This window comes from Coregonus lavaretus (assembly GCF_964263955.1).
Source record: "Coregonus lavaretus genome assembly, chromosome: 36".
Taxonomy (NCBI): Eukaryota; Metazoa; Chordata; class Actinopteri; order Salmoniformes; family Salmonidae; genus Coregonus; species Coregonus lavaretus.
The window spans coordinates 26,945,204-26,971,319 of record NC_140023.1 but is presented as its reverse complement, the minus strand read 5'-3'; the positions used below and the strand labels follow the sequence as shown (position 1 = coordinate 26,971,319).

Here is a 26,116-nt window from a genome sequence, read left to right as displayed (position 1 = left end):
GGAGTAATCATTGAAGAACGAGACCCTTGGAACTTGGCGTTGAATACCGTCAGATCCAATGCGTCTGGCCACATCCATGACACGCTGTTTGTCGGTGAAGTTATGGAACTTTATAACCACTGGCCGTGGGCGCTGGTTGGGCCCGGGTATCGATGTTTGAGAGCAATGGGCTCTATCCAGCTTCACACGTCCAGCCTTAGTATTCATTTGTAGGTAGCCAGGAATCCATTCCTCTAAGAATTTAACTGAACGTTTCCCTTCAGTATTTTCAAGGAGTCCCACCACACAGATATTGCATCTGTGTCCTCAATTTCCAAGTCATCATTATGCTCCGCCATTTCGCGCACCTGTTTCTCAAGTGTGTTTATCTTACTGTCCATTGATGTAGTTGAAGTTTCCTCCGCCTAATCAACACGCATGACAACCTTCTGTAGTTCGGCTGAATTTCCTGCTATTCCAAGACCGTTCCTATCTTGACATCGATCACTTTAGTAATGTTATCAGTCATCTTTTGAATCACCAGGTCCATTGTGCCTGGATCCGCGATGGTGTTAGCTTCGACTAATGTTAGTTAGCTCATCCTGCACATCTACAGGGGTGGTGGTTTTGGTTGAGTTCTTCTGCTGGGCATGTTGTTGGAAACTTTAGAGAAATAGCCGTCAAGACTCATTGTAGGGTAACTTATTTGGCAAATTCTACCACTTTTTCAAGCTAAAAAATGAATATAAAGAGAGAAATTAACTAATGCCACGGGAGCTCGCTGAAACACAGTTTTTTCTACAGCACCATTTTGTCCCCCTACATTTGCTATTTAACACAACGGTTTTTGTGACAAAACTATCTGTAGAGTTGAAAATGCGATGGAAACACATTGAGCTTTCGATTTTGATTAGATACATGAAAACTTAAGGGAAAAAGTACATTTCATAGTGTTCACTATATCATCACGCACTGATTTTTATCCGCAACAAGTCAGTTTGGTGGCAATGTTCTTTATGCAGATTTTTGAATATTCACATGAAAATCTGTCACCAATTGGACTGACTGACATAACGAGAAAAAATATATATATATATGAAATTGCACCTTAGTATTTTACTATTCTAACTCTTTACATTAAGCTGAGACTCCGACTGAGTTCCAAAAAATATGAATGAAAAAACGTCTGCCCATCCCTGGTGTAGAGTACATAAACAGTTAGTCCACATTTTTCATTGTGAGATTCAAGTAAACGTACAACACTGGTGTTTATCTGACGTTCCCATGTCGTTGAGTGGTTCTCGTTGGGGTTAGTGGGAGGATACTGGCACCTAGTGGTTAAATCGCAGACTGCACCGGCACTAATAATCAGTCTAACCGTCTGAAAGGTCATGTGCAATCAGCTGGTGTCATTAGACTCGACCACAGCAGGACTAACAACACTAACCTATTATCTAACTGAAATAGAGAAGAGGTAATACTGTACACTGCCCTACAATGTTATATTTAAAATGTTTCAATTTACAATTTACATAATCAAATTACTTTGTATCAATAATAATCCTTGATTCAATATATTGTCACAGCCCTGTAGGTGCTGGTTGGTAAGAGGATCTCTTACTCTCTCACTGAGATGTAGTTAGCTCCACAGCATCGGTTGGTCACAGGTATTGACGGCAGAGAGAGATTTTACAGGACACTCTACATGGGGTTAATCCATTAACCCTGCTCTGGGACCTTTAACTCTGTGACCTCTCCACCCCCGAATCAGCACTTTGTGTGTGTGTGTGATAGGGGCCCAGTTCTTCTCCAGATTCACTGACAGAGATGACTGGATCATCCAGCATGGTCATTCTGTCATGCATATTCATAAACTTGAATGGATGTATAAATATTCCATAACGTTAAAGCATCTAAGTCTGTCACCATTTCCATGAATTATTAAACTCCAGCACATGGCCCTTCAGAGACAGACAGGGCATATGCTGCTCGCAACTTTTTTAACTCAATATGATTGTAGCGGACGGCAGGGAAATGAACCCCCTATGCGAACCCCCTATGCGCCACGCCAATAGGGTTACCCACTCGATGAGAATTGTGACGCGGCTCATATACCAAGGATCGCTACAATGCCCCCTCCGAACGGGAAGGCACATCTCAAAGGCAAAAGTCCACCAGTGCTTGAACAATAGAACTCATATTCAATTCCATTGATGCACCCTGCTATTATTTTCTATTGATGTTTCCTATTCTCTTCTATTGATGTCTCTTATTATTTTATATTCTATTTTATTCTATAGCTGTTTCCTATTCTAGTTTAGTTTAGTCTGTTCTAGGCTATAGATGTCTGCTGTGTGGAGACATGCAGGCTCAGTAGGTCTTTGAGGACAGTATCCCCATGGACAAAGGCTCCTCAGACCGCAGAGCACCAGTTAATTGATTGGATCAGGCAGAGCGAGACCCTGTCCATCTAATTGCCGCTCCTCTTCCCAGCTGGGACTAGCCGGTAACCGTCTATTGTTTGTGTAAAAGGATTTCCTCCAAAAACACAAGTAGGTGAAGAGGCACCGTAAATCTGCTGAAAATGCGATTATGCTTCTAAATCAAATCCAAAAGTAAATATAGTATTTTTATGCATCCTTTAGTCACTGTTGACTTGTGATGACATGCCACTCACTGGTAGGCAAAAGATCAGCCATCCTGAATCTCAGTCTGGAGTGTCGAGCTCAGCTGCTTTAATATGCTTTTTAAAAACTGTTTAGTGCCTCAAAGTGTTCTCCATAATAGCCAATGGCAACTATTATATTTTTTATACTATCCAGTTATATATGCATGACATAGTTGATTAACTATCTCTCTTATTGCATCATGAATCCGTGAGCTTTTTCCGAAGCTCTTTAATTCACTCAGTTGTCGACCGGGTATAACGTTTGACAGATCCAGCAAAAAAAACTACGAGAAAAATGTCAACAGTGGGCTGGCTATACGAAACACAAAAAAACGACTACTGACATAGCAAGGTACAAATGAACATAAATTGAACATAGCGGCTGTCCATAGCATGCATTGAAGTTATCCATTATAACAATATGCTTTAACGATAACTGCAGATCTCTTACCATCACAGAGTGCAAAAGGAGGGTTGCGCTTTTTTAAATTCCAAAACCAGGCAGTCTCAGTTGGTATTCGCTGTATCTGCCTTATCTCGTATCTCCCTTCATACCTCCTTGACCCTGCGCTATTCTGGTGTCGATTGAAACAGTTTTCAGAGAATGACAGAAATATTAACCAGTAACGGGGCTGATTGATAAGACAAAACCAATAAGATTCATCTGTGGGCGGGTTTACGTTGCCTGTGGAGACAGCGCTGCATACCTCTCTCGTTTAAAAAAAACACAAAGCGGTATAGAATCGAGCCTGAACAAATAGACTATTATCCATGAATTGGTTGATTATAGCCTAGTGGTAAGATACTTTCCTTAGAGACAACTAGACAGGTGAAAGCAGGCTTCCAGAGAGCCACTTTATCACTTTTGACCTGTCCTGCATTTTCAGATCAGGACTGATGAAGGAGAAGAAAGGAGGAAATTAAGCCATAGTTGACTGCTGAGATGACAAGAGGAGAGGCCAAGAGAGGAGAGGGGAAGAGAGGAGAGGGGAAGAGAGGAGAGGCCAAGAGGGGAAGAGAGGAGAGGCCAAGAGAGGAGAGGGGAAGAGAGGAGAGCGGAAGAGAGGAGAGGCCAAGAGGGGAAGAGAGGAGAGGCCAAGAGAGGAGAGGGGAAGAGAGGAGAGGGGAAGAGAGGAGAGGCCAAGAGGGGAAGAGAGGAGAGGCCAAGAGAGGAGAGGGGAAGAGAGGAGAGGGGAAGAGAGGAGAGGGGAAGAGAGGAGAGGGGAAGAGAGGAGAGGGGAAGAGAGGAGGGCGGAAGAGAGGAGAGGGGAAGAGAGGAGAGGGGAGGAGAGGCCAAGAGAGGAGAGGGGAAGAGAGGAGAGGGGAAGAGAGGAGAGGGGAAGAGAGGAGAGGGGAAGAGAGGAGAGGCCAAGAGAGGAGAGGGGAAGAGAGGAGAGGGGAAGAGAGGAGAGGGGAAGAGAGGAGAGGGGAAGCCACTGTAGACTTGAAATGCAGCCCTCACATCCTGTATTTGAGCCTGGATATGGCATCTAGGAAACTATCACAGGGCAGGAGCTGGTATAAGACAATCCGAGGATGTGTTTGTGTGTGTGTGTGTGTGTTGTGTGTGTGTGGTGTGTGTGTGTGTGTGTGTGCGTGTGCGCGCGTATGTGCATTTGTGTCTATATGTGTGTGTGTGTGTACCAGAGGGTAGGTCAGTTATTCCAGCAACCAAGACACTTCCACCAGGGGAAACTGTTTGTTTTAGAGGATGTGATTATGACAGAACACATTCCAAATAAGGAACATGTTTTTGAATGTTTTTGAAGGATGAGGAAGTTTGAGGAAGCAGACTGGAAATATTGAGGCTGCGTGTTAACACCTCTTTCCTGACTAACTGTTCTCATTCTCTTTCTAAATATCTCCTGAGGTTCCTCAGGCAAAAAGCAAGTTTAGTTTTAAAAAACAGTAACAAAATGTATTGTATCACAGTGTCTTTCTACTTTCTAAACATTTGAACTAATTTAACTCTACTGTATATAAGAACATGAATACAGTATGTATATATGAATAGGGAATAATAATTATTTTTGTTGTCTTTTGGTGTCTTGACAACATATGACTCTCTTATCATATGTTTTATGTAATGTAATATTATCTTATGTTGTTCTTGTCTATAACTGTTCTGTACTGCTGCATGTGCAACAACTAATGTGGATCCTAACTCTCTTCTCCTCTCACCCCAACTCCCCGGGACACAGAGCTGTATTTGGGACAGTTCAGTCACTACCCCCTTTCAAGGGGACAATACAGAGCAGGGTTACGAACCATTCAGCTTCCTCAGGACAAAGAGCCCCTGTACCTCATCCCAAAAGCCCCTGGACAATAGTCAGAGAGACCCTGTAGAGAAGTTGTAGTGTATACTGAGATCAGAGCTCTGATGAGTGGAGCAGCCTGCTTACTAGTGTATGAAAGAGAAAGGGAGGATGATAGGAGGATAGACAACCATGAGGGGATACCACCAGTCGGGGTTCTGTCTGATAAAGTGTTTGTGTGTGTGTGTGTGTGTGTGTGTGTGTGTGTTTGTGTGTGTGTGTGTGTGTGTGTGTGAGAGAGAGAGAGAGAGTCTACTGTGAGTCTACTGTGTGTGAGAGTCTACCTAAAGCTCTAGGTGTTGTCTGATGAATGAGTATCTGCTTCTATTGATTCTCTCCACAGTCTTGGTTCTGTCTGATAAAGGGTGTGTGTTTGTGTGTGTATGTGTATTGATTAATAGCTAGAACAGAAGAGATATGTCTGAAAGCATGGATTGCTAACGCTATGATGCCTTTTGAGGTGAGTTCTACAGGGTGTATTAACAGGATGTATCTACCGACTTTATCTGTTTGATAGCTATTGAGAAGACACCTTTGTTGACACCTGTGTTTCCACCCAGAGGCTTATATAAGAGGTATTGTGTCTACCAGACCTGGGTTCAAATACTATTTGAAATCTTTCAAATACTTTGATCATTTGCTTTTACCTGCCTGTAGTGCCGGATGGGAAGGATTATACCTTTTGGGACTGCTCCATTGGTTCCATTGCACCAGGCAATCTCAATCAAGCACAGCTATATTATTTGAAATAAAACTATTAATATTTGAGCCCAGGTCTGTTGTCTCCTATATATGAAAAATGTTGTTGACCCTCCAGGAGAGCTACTGGTGTGTGTGTAATACCCCCATCTGAATTGCTAGCTGTTCGGTGGCACAGCTGGCTAAGGTGTTTCAAGAGGGCAGTCACCCGTGTCTGCAAGACAGAAGACACAAGATTGAGGCTGAGTACCAGCTTGTGATAGAGGAAGTTAACTGTTGCATGCATCTGAAAAAGGTGTGATAGAGCAGGGCTGGAGCAAAACCTGTACACCCTGTAGCTACACCTACCTGTGCTGTGTCTGATGTTGTTTCTACTGAGAACTCTCTCTGGAGATAGAAGAGCCAATCGTTTGTCAGGTTCCCAATGGGAAAAAAATGGTTGAATCAACATTGTTTCCACGTCGTTTCAACCCAAAAAAATCTGGAGAACGGATTGGATTTGCAAAAAGGGCATTTCATATTTTTTCACTGAACTTTTAACCTAAATCCAACGACATGGTGAATTTATTTGTAGATTTCACATTGAATTCAAGTAAATCAAAACTAGCCGAACTGACGTCTGTAACCAGTGGGTTGCTAGGACAATCCAGGAGTAACCTCTTCCTGTGCTCCATCACCATGGTCACCCCACCTAGGTATTCTGTTGGCGGCAGAGGGGATGGCTGCTGTTTTACGGGCTCCTAACCAACTGTGCTATTTAGTTTTTTCACGTTGTTTGTAACTTATTTTGTAACTTATTTTGTACATAATGTTGCTGCTACCGTCTCTTATGACCCGAAAAGAGCCCGTAAAACCAAAAGGCTCCTTAACAGCTTCTACCCCCAAGCCATAAGACTGCTGAACAATTAATCAAATGGCAACCCGGACTATTTACATTGACACCTCCCCCCTTCCTGATACTCGCTGTTTATTATCTATGCATAGTCACTTTACCCCTACCTACATGTACAAATTACCTCGACTAACCTGTACCCCCGCACATTGACTCGGTACCGGTACCCCCTGTATATAGCCTCGTTGTTGTTATTTTATTGTGTTACTTTTTATTTTTATTTTATTTTTGACTTTGGTTTATTTAGTAAATATTTTCTTAACTCTTTCTTGAACTCCATTGTTGGTTAAGGGTTTGTAAGTAAACATTTCACGATAAGGTCTACACATGTTGTATTCGGCACAAAGGGTTTTATTACTGTAGAAATAATTATACATGTGCAAAACATTATGTACATTTTCTGTATGCAGCTAAAAGAGATTCCATACAGTATATAGAGTTGAAGTTGGAAGTTTACATACACCTTAGCCAAATACATTTAAACTCAATTTTTCACAATTCCTGACATTTAATCCTAATAAAAATTCCCTGTCTTAGGTCAGTTAGGATCACCACTTTATTTTAACAATGTGAAATGTCAGAATAATAGTAGAGAGAATGATTTATTTCAGCTTTTATTTCTTTCATCACATTCCCAGTGGGTCAGAAGTTTACATACACTCAATTAGTATTTGGTAGCATTGCCTTTAAATTGTTTAACTTGGGTCAAACGTTTCAGGTAGCCTTCCACAAGCTTCCCACAATAAATTAGGTGAATTTTGGCCCATTCCTCCTGACAGGGCTGGTGTAACTGAGTCAGGTTTGTAGGCCTCCTTGCTCGCACACACTTTTTCAGTTCTTCCCACAAATGTTCTGTAGGATTGAGGTCAGGGCTTTGTGATGGCCACTCCAATACCTTGACTTTGTTGTCCTTAAGCCATTTTGCCACAAGTATGCTTGGGGTCATTGTCCATTTGGAAGACCCATTTGCGACCAAGCTTTAACTTCCTGACTGATGTCTTGAGATGTTGCTTCAATATATCCACATCATTTTCCTTCCTCATGATACCATCTATTTTGTGAAGTGCACCAGTCCCTCCTGCAGCAAAGCACTCCCACAGCATGATGCTGCCACCCCTGTGCTTCACGGTTGGGATGGTGTACTTCGGCTTGCAAGCGTTCCCCTTTTTCCTCCAAACATAACGATGGTCATTATGGCCAAACAGTTCTATTTTTGTTTCATCAGACCAGAGGTCATTCTCCAAAAAGTAAGATCTTTGTCCCCATGTGTAATTTTAAGGTTTTGGAGCAGTGGCTTCTTCCTTGCTGAGCGGCCTTTCAGGTTATGTCGATATAAGACTTGTTTTACTGTGGATATAGATACTTTTGTACCTGTTTCCTCCAGCATCTTCACAAGGTCCTTTGCTGTTGTTCTGGGATTGATTTTCACTTTTCGCACCAAAGTACGTTCATCTCTAGGAGACAGAACGCGTCTCCTTCCTGAGCGGTATGACGGCTGCATGGTCCCATGGTCTTTATACGTGCGTACTATTGTTTCTACAGATGAACGTGGTACCTTCAGGCGTTTGGAAATTGCTCTGAAGGATGAACCAGACTTGTGGAGGTCTACAATTCTTTTTCTGAGGTCTTGGCTGATTTCTTTTGATTTTCCAATGATGTCAAGCAAAGAGGCACTGAGTTTGAAGGTAGGCCTTGAAATACATCCACAGGTATACCTCCAATTGACTCAAATTATGTCAATTTGTCACAACTTCCGCCGAGGCTGCCTCCCCTGCTTGTTCGGGCAGGTTTCGGCGTTCGTCGTCACCGGCTTACTAGCTACTGCCGCTCCCATTCTCATCACTCCACTTGTCTTATCTTGTCAATCACACACACCTGGTGCTCATCCCCTAATTAGTCTGTGTATAAGTGTTCCCTCTGCCCCCTTGTCTTTGTGAGTGATTGTTCTATGTGGGAGGAGAGTAGCTCGGTTGAGATACTCTCTCATTTATTTTGCCAGGGTTGATTTTCCCCTGTGTCATTACATTTATTGTATTTTCTGAGACTCTGTTTCGTCAGGGAGGATTGTTTCCCCTGTACCTGTTTCGATTGCCGTTGTAGGAGCATTGTATGTCTGGAAGGAATATATCTGCATCCGGTTATTTTACTCCTGAGCCTGACTCCGTCCATCATTTACCACACAATTAGCCTATCAGAAGCTTCTAAAGCCATGACATCATTTTCTGGAATTTTCCAAGCTGTTTAAAGGCACAGTCAACTTAGTGTATGAAAACTTCTGACCCACTGGAATTGTGATACAGTGAATTGTTAGTGAAATAATCTGTCTGTAAACAATTGTTGGAAAAATTACTTGTGTCATGCACAAAGTAGATGTCCTAACCGACTTGCCAAAACTCTAGTTTGTTAGCAAGAAATGTGTGGAGTGGTTGAAAAACGAGTTTAATGACTCCAACCTAAGTGTATGTAAAATTCCGACTTCAACTGTACATTCACCTTAGTGGCAATGTTGAAGACACTGCCTCTCTTAAAATCAGACCCTTACTTCAAATTATCATCATCACCATCATCATCATCATCTTCATCATATACAACAGATTAAGTCAAATGTATGACTGTATGATCAGCAGTTAGTAACAGCAGCCTTTCCCAAACGTCTGTGCAGTGTGTGACCCTCCTACAGCTTGTGGACGTGGGGCCCACACCTGTATTATACAAAACCAGTGTTCCTGGTCTTTATATTACCATTAGCTAACAGAAATGTGTTCAATCTAAGAAAAAAAGTGGGCAAGCAAACAAGTTAGTCTGTTTTCAATGGGTTAACTCTCCTATATTATATAGAACATTGATTATATGCATTATTTGGCATTGAGTCATTGACTGATGAGCATCAGTATCCAAAAGCTAGTCACCACCACCACAATTCACCTTTAACTGCAAGGTCCCTGGTTCGAACCTCACTCCAACTGTCTACCTCCATCGTTACAGTATGTAGTGTTCAGTTAGTGATAGGTGTGGTGGTTCCTGGTTCTAGTTGTCCCCCTACATTGCTATAGTAGTGTAATATTCAGTAGCGATCATATGTGCGGCGTCTGAGGAGGTCCCTGGTTCAAGCCCTGCTCCAGCTGACCGCCAACTGTATTGCTACTGTAGTGTCACTCACTCATCCACTCCTCCCCACTAACAAGGTTCTCCACTTCTGGCGGTCTTTGGCCATCTTCTCCACCGTGCCCCAGCTCTGCTGATGTTAATGGAGCTCAGTCTCTATTGTTTTCCACCATATTGTCCTGGGCCTCCAATGAATAACAGTAGTGTAATGTTCAGTTAGTGATCATAGGAGCGGTGTCCGAGGTGGTCTCTGGTTCAAAGTCGTGGTACTCCATTTCTGTCTCCTCTGTAGCACTGTTCTGGAAATGGACATGTCTTTCCTTCTCTTTCCACCTCTCTCCTCCGTCCCTCCCTCGCTCCAGCTCTGACCCTGGCTGCTCCATCTCTACCTCCAGCATGGCCCGGCTGCTCTCTCCTCTCTCGCCCACTCCCAAGCCACTCTCCCTGGGTACGAACGCCAGCCCTGCCCCTCTCCTGCCCATCGGCATGTGGAGGAAGGAGAAGGTGTGTTCTGTCCCTCCTCTTTCAGACACACACACAGACGTTATCCCTACATTGTCCTCCAGGTCTTTAGGGGACACTGTTTGGGTATTTTTGCTGAGGATGAAGTTGAAGAAGGCCGTGACCAGGAGCATGATGCCTGGAATCAGAGGGGAGATGTTTTCAGACTGGAGAAATACAATACATTTGAACATCAGATGTTGTTTTGCATTTAAATTGAATCTAAAAGACATGTTGGGTGAGTGTCAATGTTTGTGAATTACATCAACCTTATTAAATTTAATAATGGTGTGTAGTAGTACCTGGTAACAGTAGTAATGGTTAGGTAAGGATAATGCCATGGTTAGGTAATGTTGTTACCTGGTAGAGTGGTGTTACCTGGTATAACAGCATGCCACACTAACACAGGGTGAAGAAAACACACCACTGACATCATGGAGTAGTAGAGGAACTTCTGAAAGCCTCCAAGACGAGCCATCTTTCCCCACAACACAAACACACGCCACCCTGGGGGGAAACTAGAGAGGGGGTGGGGGGGGTAAAAGCAGGGGACAGAGATGGAGACAGTTTTATGTTTGAGTTTTTTTGTTCACTTCACCTATGAAAGAAATAGACACACATTTGCTATGATTACAAAAGGGCAAATTGCATCCTATTCCCTGTACAACACTCTGGCCCTTTGGCTCCCATAGTAGTGTACTATACAGAGAATAAAGTACAATTTTGGATGCACACTTAGAAAAAGCCTTAGCAGATTATGGGTAGTGTACTCACGGCAGACACATCTGCAGGAGGGCATCTAGGAAGTAGGCTACCTCAAACACCATCATACCTGCCCCAGACACCCTAAGGGATCCATCACACAGATCAAAGAACAGACTCAGAACCAAATAGATGCTAGTGATCAGACAATTATGGACCAGATTAAGGGAGTATGTCATAAAGAGTATAACCCATGACATTTCCTATCAGAAGACTCGGTCTCTACTGTTGATAAATGGAATAAACAGTCTTGCATTTCTGTACTCCTCAGGGAGATGTTTTCCTGTGCTGCGCAGTGTGTGTTGCTCCATGGGAGTTTAGCCATGGGTCACAGAGATAATGCAAAGTAGGACAGTGACCCAGGTCACTTGCCTCTCCTCCCGCTTGCCCTGCTCTTCCTCCCCTGCCTCCCCATCATCCTCCCCCCTAGACCACCCCTCCCCCAGCCACCCTCCTCTTTTTCCACTGTGAGTGCAGATTGACCTGAAACACACATTCTTTCCTTTATTAAAGTAGTGGGGGGGTCCAGAGGGACTACTGTGTGACTTAATATGGGGTATGTACCTACACTAACCTATCCAAGTGAAGCAGGAAGTTTGTATAAAGCCTATCAGAGTTTAGCAGGAATTGTGTCTATCCAATAAGAGTACTCACAGCAGGTAGATGGCCAGACTGTGGAACTCCCCCTGTCGCAACGTGTCCACCCCCACAGCACAAAGCACTGGAGACAGCAGAAGGGCAGGTTACACGTACACACACACACACACACACTCGAACACACACACATCCACACACACAAACACACACTTCACATTTTGCATTTAGACAAAATAGTGATGATGATTTGGATTACATTGATGGTAAATGAACTGCTGAATTTCCAATAAATTACTGGCAAGTACTTTATTCCAAATTATCTCTAGGCCTAATTGTCCAACAGGTTGTTTGTACATGTAGTGGCCACTAGATGTCAGAGTTACCACATGGCTGTCTTTCCTAAGTACACTATATATGCAAAAGTATGTGGACACCCCTTCAAATTAGTGGATTCGGCTATTTCAGCCACACCAGTTACTGACAGGTGTATAAAATCGAGCACACAGCCATGGAATCTCCATAGACAAATATTGGCAGTAGAATGGCCTTGCTGAAGAGCTCAGTGACTTTTAACGTGACATTGTCATAGTATGCCGCCTTTCCAATAAGTCAGTTAGTCAAATTTCTGCCCTGCTAGAGCTGCCCCGGTCAATTGTAAGTGCTGTTATTGTGAAGTGGAAACGTCTAGGAATCATCCTCGGTTGCAACACTCACTACCGAGTTCCAAACTGCCACTGTTTGTCGGGAGCTTCATGAAATGGGTTTCCATGGCCGAGCAGCCGCACACAAGCCTAAGATCACCATAAGCAATGCCAAGCGTCGGCTGGAGTGGTGTAAAGCTCGCCGCCATTGGACTCTGGAGCAGTGGAAACGCGTTCTCTGGAGTGATTCACCACGCTTCACCATCTGACAGTCCAATGGACAAATCTGGGTTTGGCAGATACCAGGAGAACGCTACCTGCCCGAATGCGGAGTGCCAACTGTAAAGTTTGTAGAATAATGGTCTGGGGCTAGGCCCCTTTGTTCCAGTGAAGGGAAATCTTAACACTACAGCATACAATGACATTCTACACAATTCTGTGCTTCCAACTTTGTGGCAACAGTTTGGGGAAGGCCCTTTCCTGTTTCAACATGAAAATGCCCCCGTGCACAAAGCAAGGTCCATACAGAAATGGTTTGTCGAGATCGGTGTGGAAGAACTTGACTGGCCTGCACAGAGCCCTGACCTCAACCCCATCGAACACCTTTGGGATGAATTGGAACGCCGACTGCGAACCAGGCCTTATCGCCCAACATCAGTGCCCGACCTCACTAATGCTCTTCTGGCTGAATGGAAGCAAGTCCCCGCAGCAATGTTCCAACATCTAATGGAAAGCCTTCCCAGAAGAGTGGAGGGTGTTATAGCAGCAAAGGGGGGACCAACTCCATACTAATGCCCATGATTTTGGAATGAGATGTCTGACGAGCAGGTGTCCACATACCTTTGGTCATGTGGTGTATTACCATAGAGGCTAGAAAGTTAGAAACCTGACTGTAGTATGTTTGGTTTTACTGAATACTGCGGTTTCTAAACTGTAACATTATCTCTGTCAGACAATGTTTTGTTTCTTCCTCATCTTTCCAACACTGTACTATCTATTCAATTAAGGTTTAAAAAAATACAAAAGGAGTGGGACAGCCCAACTCCTTGAAAAATGTATGCAAATAAATAAATATCTGCAGTAAAGTAAAGCTCTCAACAGGGAAGTGAGAGTGAGTCAACTGTTTGTGGGTTGTTTGTTTAGGATAGGCTAAATTACTTTAAATGGTTTAAATAGGGTGTGTGTGTGTGTGTGTGTGTGACTTTAAAAGGGTTTAAATATTGTGTGTGTATGCACACATGTATGTACAGTGGGGAGAACAAGTATTTGATACACTGCCGATTTTGCAGGTTTTCCTACTTACAAAGCATGTAGAGGTCTGTAATTTTTATCATAGGTACACTTCAACTGTGAGGGATGGAATCTAAAACAAAACTCCAGAAAATCACATTGTATGATTTTTAAGTAATTAATTAGCATTTTATTGCATGACATAAATATTTGATACATCAGAAAAGCAGAACTTAATATTTGGTACAGAAACCTTTGTTTGTAATTACAAAGATCATATACATTTCCTGTAGGTCTTGACCAGGTTTGCACACACTGCAGCAGGGATTTTGGCCCACTCCTCCATACAGATCCTCTCCAGATCCTTCAGGTTTCGGGGCTGTCGCTGGGCAGTACAGACTTTCAGCTCCCTCCAAAGATGTTCTATTGGGTTCAGGTCTGGAGACTGGCTAGGTCACTCCAGGACCTTGAGATGCTTCTTACGGAGCCACACCTTAGTTGCCCTGGCTGTGTGTTTCGGGTCGTTTTCATGCTGGAAGACCCAGCCACGACCCATCTTGAATGCTCTTACTGAGGGAAGGAGGTTGTTGGCCAAGATCTCGCGATACATGGCACCATCCATCCTCCCCTCAATACGGTGCAGTCGTCCTGTCCCCTTTGCAGAAAAGCATCCCCAAAGAATGATGTTTCCACCTCCATGCTTCACGGTTGGGATGGTATTCTTGGGGTTGTACTCATCCTTCTTCTTCCTCCAAACATGGCGAGTGGAGTTTAGACCAAAAAGCTCTATTTTTGTCTCATCAGACCACATGACCTTCTCCCATTCCTCCTCTGGATCATCCAGATGGTCATTGGCAAACTTCAGACGGGCCTGGACATGCGCTGGCTTAAGCAGGGGGACCTTGCATGTGCTGCAGGATTTTAATCCATGACGGCGTAGTGTGTTACTAATGGTTTTCTTTGAGACTGTGGTCCCAGCTCTCTTCAGGTCATTGACCAGGTCCTGCCGTGTAGTTCTGGGCTGATCCCTCACCTTCCTCATGATCATTGATGCCCCACAAGGTGAGATCTTGCATGGAGCCCCAGACCGAGGGTGATTGACCGTCATCTTCAACTTCTTCCATTTTCTAATAATTGCGCCAACAGTTGTTGCCTTCTCACCAAGCTGCTTGCCTATTGTCCTGTAGCCCATCCCAGCCTTGTGCAGGTCTACAATTTTATCCCTGATGTCCTTACACAGCTCTCTGGTCTTGGCCATTGTGGAGAGGTTGGAGTCTGTTTGATTGAGTGTGTGGACAGGTGTCTTTTATACAGGTAACGAGTTCAAACAGGTGCAGTTAATACAGGTAATGAGTGGAGAACATGAGGGCTTCTTAAAGAAAAACTAACAGGTCTGTGAGAGCCAGAATTCTTACTGGTTGGTAGGTGATCAAATACTTATGTCATGCAATAAAATGCAAATTAATTACTTAAAAATCATACAATGTGATTTTCTGGATTTTTGTTTTAGATTCCGTCTCTCACAGTTGAAGTGTACCTATGATAAAAATTACAGACCTCTACATGCTTTGTAAGTAGGAAAACCGGCAAAATCGGCAGTGTATCAAATACTTGTTCTCCCCACTGTATGTATGTATGTTTGTGTGTGTGTGTGCGCGTTTGTGCATGTGCACATATGTGCACACTTGTGTGTGTGGTGTGTGTGTGTGTGAGGTAACAGGGTTGAAACAGTGGTCACTACTAACATGTGGAAGTCATTGGTCAGACCTGTTTACCAGAAATGCGGTGCTGGAATCTGCACCAAGGGAATATGTCTAGATCAGGGGAACGAGGCTAAATGGTTAGTAGGACTTTATGGAGTGTTAGGAGAATTAATGCTGCCTGTAGAGTAGACCCAGTGGAAAATAACATGCTTCTCTAAGGTACGATGTAGATCTAAAAAGTAAGTGTATGTGTGTGTATGTGTGTCAGCGTATGATCAAATGAGCCAATAAGACAGTAGGAGATGAGTTCTGTGTGATGTGAGACTAGACACATTCGACCCAGCTCAGACATATAAAAGTATTATACTGTATATTATACTGTAAATACCAGACCTTTAAAATGGATATTACAGGAGGTAGAGAGTGTACTGTAGCTGAAACAAAGCAGGATGTGATACATGCTATGATATAGTATGAGAGTAGACTGAGGGAGCTCTGTGTCTCCGTAGTCCTCTAGGAGCACTAAAGCACAGTTACAGTGGGGAGAACAAGTATTTGATACTCTGCCGATTTTGCAGGTTTTCCTACTTACAAAGCATGTAGAGGTCTGTAATTTTTATCATAGGTACACTTCAACTGTGAGAGACGGAATCTAAAACAAAAATCCAGAAAATCACATTGTATGATTTTTAAGTAATTAATTTGCATTTTATTGCATGACATAAGTATTTGATCACCTACCAACCAGTAAGAATTCCGTCTCTCACAGACCTGTTAGTTTTTCTTTAAGAAGCCCTCCTGTTCTCCACTCATTACCTGTATTAACTGCACCTGTTTGAACTCGTTACCTGTATAAAAGACACCTGTCCACACACTCAATCAAACAGACTCCAACCTCTCCACAATGGCCAAGACCAGAGAGCTGTGTAAGGACATCAGGGATAAAATTGTAGACCTGCACAAGGCTGGGATGGGCTACAGGACAATAGGCAAGCAGCTTGGTGAGAAGGCAACAACTGTTGGCGCAATTATTAGAAAATTGAAGAAGTTCAAGATGACGGTCAATCACCCTTGGTCTGGGGCTCCATGCAAGATCTCACCTCGTGGGGCATCAATGATCATGAGGAAGGTGAGGGATCAGCCCAGAACTACACGGCAGGACCTGGTCAATGACCTGAAGAGAGCTGGGACCACAGTCTCAAAGAAAACCATTAGTAACACACTACACCATCATGGATTAAAATCCTGCAGCGCACACAAGGTCCCCCTGCTCAACCCAGCGCATGTCCAGGCCCATCTGAAGTTTGCCAATGACCATCTGGATGATCCAGAGGAGGAATGGGAGAAGGTAATGTGGTCTGATGAGACAAAAATATAGCTTTTAGGTCTAAACTCCACTCGCTGTGTTTGGAGGAAGAAGAAGGATGAGTACAACCCCAAGAACACCATCCCAACCGTGAAGCATGGAGGTGGAAACATCATTCTTTGGGGATGCTTTTCTGCAAAGGAGACAGGACGACTGCACCGTATTGAGGGGAGGATGGATGGGGCCATGTATCGCGAGATCTTGGCCAACAACCTCCTTCCCTCAGTAAGAGCATTGAAGATGGGTCGTGGCTGGGTCTTCCAGCATGACAACGACCCGAAACACACAGCCAGGGCAACTAAGGAGTGGTTCCGTAAGAAGCATCTCAAGGTCCTGGAGTGGCCTAGCCAGTCTCCAGACCTGAACCCAATAGAACGTCTTTGGAGGGAGCTGAAAGTCCGTATTGCCCAGCGACAGCCCCGAAACCTGAAGGATCTGGAGAAGGTCTGTATGGAGGAGTGGGCCAAAATCCCTGCTGCGGTGTGTGCAAACCTGGTCAAGACCTACAGGAAACGTATGATCTCTGTAATTGCAAACAAAGGTTTCTGTACCAAATATTAAGTTCAGCTTTTCTGATGTATCAAATACTTATGTCATGCAATAAAATGCAAATTCATTACTTAAAAATCATACAATGTGATTTTCTGGATTTTTGTTTTAGATTCCGTCTCTCGCAGTTGAAGTGTACCTATGATAAAAATTACAGACCTGTACATGCTTTGTAAGTAGGAAAACCTGCAAAATCGGCAGTGTATCAAATACTTGTTCTCCCCACTGTATATATGATACAGCAGGGTTATAATATAACAGTAAATATTAGTCTAGACTGTTTAGCCTGCTATTCTCACAAAATAACAAGAGGAGATAAACCTCAAGGTTCATCATTAATCCTCTACACTCACTCACTCACAACCTCTGTGATAGATGGCAAAATTGCAGGTTGTCTCACAGTATCATATTAAAGTCCAGGCCTACAGTCTGTCTCCTACCTGATGCTGTGTGCGAATGAGAAAGAGATAGTGTGTGTGTGTCCAGTCAATTACAGTCCTGTGGTCTCCTACCTGCTGCCGTGGAAATACCCAGAATCCTGCAGGCAACCTCCACCATCACCCACCAGGCTGTCACCGCGCTGCCCATCGCGCAAACACTCCTCTCCTCTTTTACAACTCTTCTCCCTTTCTTCCTCTCTAATCCGCCTCTGTCCTGTTCGAACGTCAGTGTGTGGGTTCTATTGGATCCTATATTAATGTAATATTCTGCAGTAGCTACAGATACACTATTCAATATCAGGGTTACAGTGGTAACAGAGGCAGTATCCACACAGCTCCATGGTGCTCAGTCTCTCTGAGCCTCTCAGGGAGTGGCTGGGTACTAATCAGCCTAAAGCAGCATTGAAACACACATACACAAGCTTGTGCACACACACAATACCACTCTTAGCTGGTTTATACAGCATTCCACACACACAAGGTGAGTGTGGCCGGTCGGATCAAGGTTGTGTGTATCGAGTGTGTGTGTGAGCGCTATAGGTTGGTGAAGGGTGTTTGTGCCAGTGTTCTTTCTGATAGCTGGTTAAAGATTACCTGGTTTGGGAATGACATTAGAAATTATGCTGTGGCTGGATTGACCTTCCCAGAGGTGGTCATAAACACAGACACACACACGTACGCACACACACCACACACACACACTTCTTGGACTGTTTGACTGCACCAAGGTCAATGACCTTCATAAGATAAGAACCCCAACTCCCTTCATCAACAGCATACCACTCTGCATCCCACTGATGGCTTGCCCCTGAAGCTGGGCAGCGTCGGTCCTGATCAGTCCGTGGATGGGAGACCAGATGCTGCTGGAAGTGGTGTTGGAGGGCCAGTAGGGGGCACTCTTCCCTCTGGTCTAAGGAGATCACAATGCCCCAGGGCAGTGAAGTGCACATAGCTGATGTGAGAGATTTTACTGAAATTCTGTTACCTCACTTTGCATCTGCACAGTTCTTCCAATAAATGTGTTTTTGTAAAATATTCAGTGTAAATTGTTAAAAGTAGTCCTTATGCATAGAGATGTATGGTTTGTTAAACTTTGAAATCAATGGTTTTTGTTTGGCATACATTTTAAGGAAAGGGGGATACCTAGTCAGTTGTACAACTGAATGCATTCAACTGAAATGTGTCTTCTGCATTTAACCCAACCCCTCTGAATCAGAGGTACGAAGGGGTGCCTTAATCGACATCCACATCTTCGGTGCCCGGTGCCCGGAGAACAGTGGGTTAACTGCCTTGCTCAGGGGCAGAACTTTAAGTGAAAAATCTGAGTTTCAGCGCAATTCCGTTACCATGGAATTGCCCATATGTCTCTTTTTTAATCCATGGGAATACTTGGGAACATATTTTCTAAATACAATATTAGCTGAATTCCTGGTGATTTTACAGTCCTTAAAAAAAAAACTAAAAGAAAAACTAAAAACTGGGGGGGGCCAAAAAATTCACTTGCGGCCTGTTGCCGACCCCTGCCCTAGATGTTTAGAATATACCTTAGATGTTTGTAAAATGCCTAGCTGTTTAAGCCCTGAGGAACTTTAAGAGTGTGAAAATGCTGTGAAGAGTGGAAAACATGCCGCTGCCGCCAACAAAGACCCTTTGACCAGCGGTGACACACACAAGTAAGCACATGCGCACCCACTCTTACACACACACACATAAGCGCGCACACACACTGAGTACCGGACCTGTATTAGTCCTATTGGCAGAAACACATACAGAGCTGGGGCTCAGATTGACTCCTGTTGGGGGCTAAAGTATGTAAATCTCCTTATACACTTACAAGCATACACTAACACACACACACACACACACACACACACTCAAGCAAGCAAATGCACACGCACGCACGCATGCACACACTCACTCACAAAGACACCTTTGTTTCCAACTCCAAGTCCACTTGTTTTCAGCTTAACGGCCAGGTTATTTGTGTGTGTGTATCCTGCTGTGATGCAAGCTTCTAGCAATAATCAACTGTGTTAATCCAAATCAAACACAACATTCTGTGAATCTGAGAAACTACCGTGGCTAACTACTGCTGGAGAGACTAAGTTTGTCCAGAAATGTGAATAATAATATGTAGGACTATTAAAGAGAGCCGTTTAAGTGGAACATGAAGATCTGTTTGAGAGTTTTATATTTCTTATGTCTCATGGGTTTCATAACCACGTCTTTGTAACAATTCAATAATGATGAGAAAGGAATTAGTTCAACCATTTATCTGAAACGTGCTCATCCCAATACAACCCCAATACACCACAAAATTATTCTCTGTGACCTAGGACCCAGAGAACCATGGTCTGCAGCTGCAAGTGGAAAAAACTGAACCGAACCACAGCAAATGTTGTAGTAATGCCCACAATCATGTGTCCTAGAAACATTGCCATTGTTCTATAGTTCTATCAAGTAGAGTTAGATCATTGAAGCACACGTTATGCTGCAAAACATGATTTTTTTCTCATCGCTGCAACTCCCCAACGTGCTCGGGAGGTGAAGGTCGAGTCACGCGTCCTCCGAAACATGACCCACTAAACTTTGCTTCTTAACACCCGCCCGCTTAACCCGGGAGCCAGCCGCACGGACGTGTCGGAGGAAACACCGTTCAACTGATGGCATGCAGGTGCCCGGCTCGCCACAAGGAGTCGCTAGAGCAGGATGAGCCAAGTAAAGCCCCTCCGGCCAAACCCTCCCCTAACCCGGACGACGCATGGCCAATTGTGCGCCGCCCTATAGGACTCCCGATCACGGCCGGTTGTCATACAGCCCGGGATCGAACCCGGGTCTGTAGTGACGCCTCTAGCACTGCGATGCAGTGCCTTAGACCGCTGCGCCACTGGTGATGCCCAGTTTTATATGTTTTATCATAACCTTAGATCACAAACACCCACCCTAGCCTGTAGGGAGATCTGGTCTGAGGCGTGATGCTCTAAAACCTCTAGTCTGTCATCTGCCTTGCCACCCTCCTCAGGTGAGTGTGATATAGGGCATACATGTTTACATCCACATGTACAGACATGTACAGGAAAACACAGAAAAGACCACCCACTTATAATGTCCACAAACAATGAATACCGCAACAACAAACAGTAAACACCACATTGCAGATACCGCATAACAATAACATATATGTGTACCTTCTACCCCTATGTAGCAGTATACCAACAAGACTGGCTGGTGGAATCACTGCACATTTGTTTGGTCTGTCAGTCTCCAATCTCTCCTACACAACAAACTAGGCATTAATAATAAAACACACACATGAAGATACTGTATGTGAAACTAAACCCTGACAGCCTGACCAAAATGGGAGGTGTGTGTGCGTGCGTGCGTGCGTGCGTGTATCAACTCAAATCAAATCAAATGTTATTTGCCACATGCGCCGAATACAACAGGTGTAGACCTTACAGTGAAATGCTTACTTAAAAGCCTTTAACCAACAATGCAGTTTTAAGAAAAATAAGTGTTGAGTAAAAAATAGATAAGTAAAAAATAACATAACAAATAATTAAAGCAGCAGTAAAATAAAATAACAGTAGGGAGGCTATATACAGGGGGTACCGGTACAGAGTCAATGTGCGGGGGCACCGGTTAGTCGTGGGAATTGAGGTAATATGTACATGTGAGTAGAGTTAAAGTGACTATGCATAGATAATAAACAGAGTAGCAGCAGCATAAAAGAGGGGGTGGGGTTGGGGGGGGGGGGGGGTCAATGCAAATAGTCTGGGTAGCCATGATTAGCTGTTCAGGATTCTTATGGCTTGGGGGTAGAAGCTGTTAAGAAGCCTTTTCGACCTAGACTTGGTGCTCCGGTACCGCTTGCCGTGCGGTAGCAAAGAGAACAGTCTATGACTAGGATGGCTGGAGTCTTTTACCATTTTTAGGGCCTTCCTCTGACACCGCCAGGTATGGAGGTCCTGGATGGCAGGAAGCTTGGCCCCAGCTAGTCTGGTAGGCTTGTGTCACTGGGCAGCTCGCGGCTGTGCTTCCCTTTGTAGTCTGTAATAGTTTGCAAGCCCTGCCACATCCGACGAGCGTCGGAGCAGGTGTAGTACGATTAAATCTTAGTCCTGTATTGACTCTTTGCCTGTTCGATGGTTCGTTGGAGGGCATAGCGGGATTTCTTACAAGCGTCCGGGTTAGAGTCCCGCTCCTTGAAAGCGGCAGCTCTACCCTTTAGCTCAGTGTGGATGTTGCCTGTAATCCATGGCTTCTGGTTGGGATATGTACGTACGGTCACTGTGGGGATGATGTCATCGATGCACTTATTGATGAAGCCAGTGACTGATGTGGCGTACTCCTCAATGCTATCGGAAGAATCCCGGAACATATTCCAGTCTGTGCTAGTGAAACAGTCCTGTAGCTTAGCATCTGCGTCATCTGACCACTTCCTTATTAACCGAGTCACTGGTGCTTCCTGCTTTAGTTTTTGCTTATAAGCAGGAATCAGGAGGATAGAATTATGGTCAGATTTGAGAGCATTATATGCGTCTCTGTGTGTGGAGTAAAGGTGGTCTAGAGTTGTTTTTCCTCTGGTTGCACATTTAACATGCTGGTAGAAATTAGGTAGTTTCCCTGCATTAAAGTCCCCCACCACTAGGATGAGCGTTTTATTGTTTACTTATGGCTTTCTAACGCTCATTGAGTGCAATCTTAGTGCCAGCATCGGTTTGTGGTGGTAAATAGACAGCTACGAAAAATATAGAAGAAAAATCTCTTGGTAAATAGTGTGGTCTACAGCTTATCATGAGATACTCTACCTCAGGCGAGCAAAACCTTGAGACTTCCTTAATATCATATTTCGTGCACCAGCTGTTGTTTACAAATATACACAGACCGCCACCCCTTGTCTTACCGGAATCAGCCGTTCTATCCTTCCGATGTAGCATATAGCAGCCATGACTCGGTGAAACATAAGATATTACAGTTTTTAATGTCCCGTTAGTAGGATATCCTTGATCTTAGGTCGTCCATTTTGTTTTCCAATGATTGTATGTTGGCTAATAGGACTGATGGAAGAGGCAGATTACTCGCTCGCCGTTGGATCCTACAAGGCACCCCAACCTACGTCCATGATATCTCTGTCTCTTTCTCATGTGAATGATGGAGATTTGGGCCTTGTCGGGTGTTTGTAGAATATCTTTCGCGTCCGACTCGTTGAAGAAAAAAATCTTTGTCCAATACGAGGTGAGTAATCGCTGTCCTGATATCCAGAAGCTCTTTTTGATCATAAGAGACGGTGGCAGAAACATTATGTATAGAATAAATTACAAATAACACGAAAAAACACACATAATAGCACAATTGGTTAGGGGGCCGTAAAACGTCAGCCATCTCCTCCGGCGCCATTCTGTATGCCTGAGTTTGTGTGTGTATATAATAAAACATGTCCGACACACTCACCCAGTCGCAGTCTGTCGTTGAGGTGATTAGTGGCCCTTACTCTAAGAACAGAACATTACATTACAGTGTACAGTAGGTGGAACAGACAGACTGTCAACTATTACTGTCACATCCTCTAACAATGGGAACACAGACAGGTGTAGAGAGAGTATGGTGAGGGTGAAAATAACTTAAGCAAGCTGACAGATATCCAGTAAAAGTGTGAATATAGTGTTACGGTGTAATTACAGTTCAATGTTTTCATTTGGTGAATTGAGCTGCAGCCAGAGGATCTGACACATCAACAGGTCCCCTCACACAATCATGCATGTGACACATACACACACACACACATACACTCTTCCCATATTAGCCAGCGCTGAGACATGAGTCCTGGGCCTGGCATGAGACTGGATACCTCCCACCCAGCCCTGGAGTCAACACCACTGTGGACGTCTGTTACTCATGAAGAGTAAGAGCTTACCTACAGGGAAAACAGCTGTAATGGCGATTACAGTGGCAGTTTTATCTGGTGGTTAAACAATTTTCATACATGCTCAGTAATTACCCTCGTCCAGAAACAGTCAGAGACAAATATAGCAGCGTACTTCTCTAACGGCTTCACTGAGTATAAATAGTTGGATTTGTTTATGAAAATATACAAAATCACAATGATTAATTACATATGAAATATAGCACAAGCTGGTTAAGCTGATTGTATCATATTCCAATGTGTCATTTGCTAGACCAAATTGTCATACTGATAGTAAAAAAAAATAATAATGTAGAGGTACAGTGTAGTGGAGTATTAACTACTCTAGAGTGCCACCTTGTGGTGGTAATACTTCACTACACTAAAGTGTTGTAACACTACAGGTGTGTGTAACAGAGACTCATGTAAACTGATGTTAAAGCAGTGGTGTGTATTAATGGATGCCAAAGGAAGCCAGGCTTCCCCAAATGACTGTCCACAAAAAAATATATTGTCTCTCTGTGTTTCAGAAATGTCCTTCAATTCTCAAGAGGCTGAATGTATCTCACCGGAGAAAGCATCCAAGCGAGCGAAACAGCGCCCCTCTGTCTCTGTATGTGTAGCCCATCTATCTGATGCTGTCTGGTCAAAAAGAGTATGACATTGTTGCCACCTGTAGCATTGAATGCAAGGAAAGCCAGTGAGCATTTGGCCTCCCTTGATAAAAAAAAAGGGGAAGCTAGTTTTGATTTGGCTTCACACCAATGACATCACATTAGAAACCAAACGTCATTGACAGAAAACTTTAATTGTTGCATCTCGTGTGTCATTGTCCTCCGGTGGCTAGCTAGCTAGCTAGGTAAAATCGTCCCTTTCCTAAATTAGCTATGGATAGAGATAGGAATTTGGACTTGTGGTTTTACTTAATTCTCTGTACTGACCAATGATTTTAACGTCGATTCTGATCCAACCATAAATTCATACATTGTGCCCCTTGCCTGAGAGGTTGGAAGTTCAATATGTAGCTAGATGTAGTAGGCTAATGTTAACTAGCTGGCTCATCGTTGCCCATGAAAGGAAGTTAGGCTAACGAGCAAGCATTTTAGCCAGGTAGCATAGGACAACAAAAACTAAAAGTGTGTATGACAGAGTCATAGACCGTTTAGGCAACATAAAAGAGGAGGATGGCATTGGTGTTTCTCTATCAGTAGGGTGAGTCAACATGTTTCTTCTACTTGCACGTACGCACACACACACACACACACACACACACACACACACACACACACACACACACACACACACACACACACACACACACACACACACACACACACACACACACACACACACACACACACAGAGACAGAGACAGAAATCAGTACCATGGACAGCCACATCATATTTAGCTTACATTGATTGGACTAAATCGTTTTTGGTATCGTTTAGTTGTCACTGTATTAGACTAAGCATAGGTGATTAGATTATGTTGAAATGGTGCTGGAATAGTGGAGGCAGCGCCTGTTTTCTTTGCGACTCGCGGTAATTCTCCATGGTTCTAAATCAATAGTTGTTTAGTAGTCCGAAAATGTCGGAAACATTAACTTTCTTGACCATGATGTAGGTCATGTAACTGTTTGTTACATGCAATATGTTTTGTGGACTTCACCGGACAGATGTTGCTCTCTGGTTTTGTGATGAAACAAAGGTGTGGTTGAATTTATTCTGCCACTGTGTCTTATTGTCTCGGCCTTAGGCCTATATATCATGGTCACAAGGCATATGAACTAACAGGTTATAGAGCAAATAACGCAATTATCCTAACACATAGGTTGTAATATTGTTTGGCTCCACAGAAATTTTACCCATGTCTCCTTTCTCAGTCTTAGTATGTCTGCCTCTGTCTCAGACCAAGTCTGCTTTCTTTACAACAGTGTCTGATGCTAAACATGATGAGGACACTGACCAGACTATAACATCTGTTAGACTGCAGAATTCTTCCTGTCTGAGTTTTCTAATTTCTTTAACATGACAAGCCAGCTGGGGAGGGCTGAGGAGAGGTAAGGAGAGGAGGACATTATCCATGTCTGGGTAGTGTGATAGTGGCCAGAGAGAAGGAGAGAATTTGGAAAGTATACATACACTATCTGTCAAGTTTACATCCAAATGTTGTATAAGATATATGATTAATAATGAGAGTATTTCTGTTAAGATAAGAATGTGATTTTAGTTTTCAATATATATATATATATTTTTTTGTCATTTAGCAGACGCGCTTATCCAGAGCGACTTACAGTTAGTGAGCACATACATTTTTCATACTTGCCCCCTGTGGGAATCGAACCCACAACCCTGGCATTGCAAGCGCCATGCTCTACCAATTGAGCTACAGGAGACCCTAATGAGATAATTGTTTTTCATATAAACTATGCACAGTGACTAGCCACGCCCCGAGTGAGGTCAGAGATCATGCCAGCATGATGGAACGCCCCTTTTACCCAGAGTGCATATAAAGGCTTGAAAGACAAATTCACATCAGACCAGAAAGTGTGGAGCTGTGGCTACACATTTGAAATAGTTAGAACTTTGAACCTCAGCCTCAGTGAAGAAGATCAACTCACCAGACTAGACCTGAACATTACCAGTCTGCAGCTGTGCAGGTAAAGTGGCTCAAACTCTGACTAACCACACTGCTGAGTATCTGCTCTGAAAACACTCCACTACAAGCCAGGACAACTAAGAAGAAGGACATTGTGACCTCTGG

General features: G+C 43.7%; 2 protein-coding genes across 3 annotated transcripts in view; both read right to left on the bottom strand.

The window, feature by feature from the left end:
- Positions 1-3,234, bottom strand: part of rassf4a (Ras association domain family member 4a) — a 112,652-nt gene extending 109,418 nt beyond the window's left edge. Inside the window, exon 1 of the mRNA XM_084153720.1 lies at positions 3,099-3,234. The gene's annotated coding sequence lies outside the window, so the exon portion shown is untranslated. The remainder of the gene's footprint in view (positions 1-3,098) is intronic.
- Positions 3,235-7,209: 3,975 nt separating this feature from the next.
- On the bottom strand, positions 7,210-17,789 carry LOC311110793 (transmembrane protein 72-like). 2 transcript variants are annotated; one of them, XM_084153358.1, is made up of 5 exons: positions 17,520-17,789; positions 11,576-11,642; positions 10,934-11,005; positions 10,520-10,677; positions 7,210-10,298 (listed from the first exon to the last, which is right to left on the bottom strand). In XM_084153358.1, the coding sequence occupies exons 1-5, from the start codon at positions 17,593-17,595 to the stop codon at positions 9,871-9,873; spliced, it is 801 nt and encodes a 266-aa protein (XP_084009484.1). In that variant the 5' UTR covers positions 17,596-17,789; the 3' UTR covers positions 7,210-9,870. The 2 variants fall into 2 exon arrangements, with proteins under 2 accessions (XP_084009484.1, XP_084009485.1); XM_084153359.1 differs by having other exon boundaries at positions 10,538-10,677.
- Positions 17,790-26,116: the final 8,327 nt, after the last annotated feature.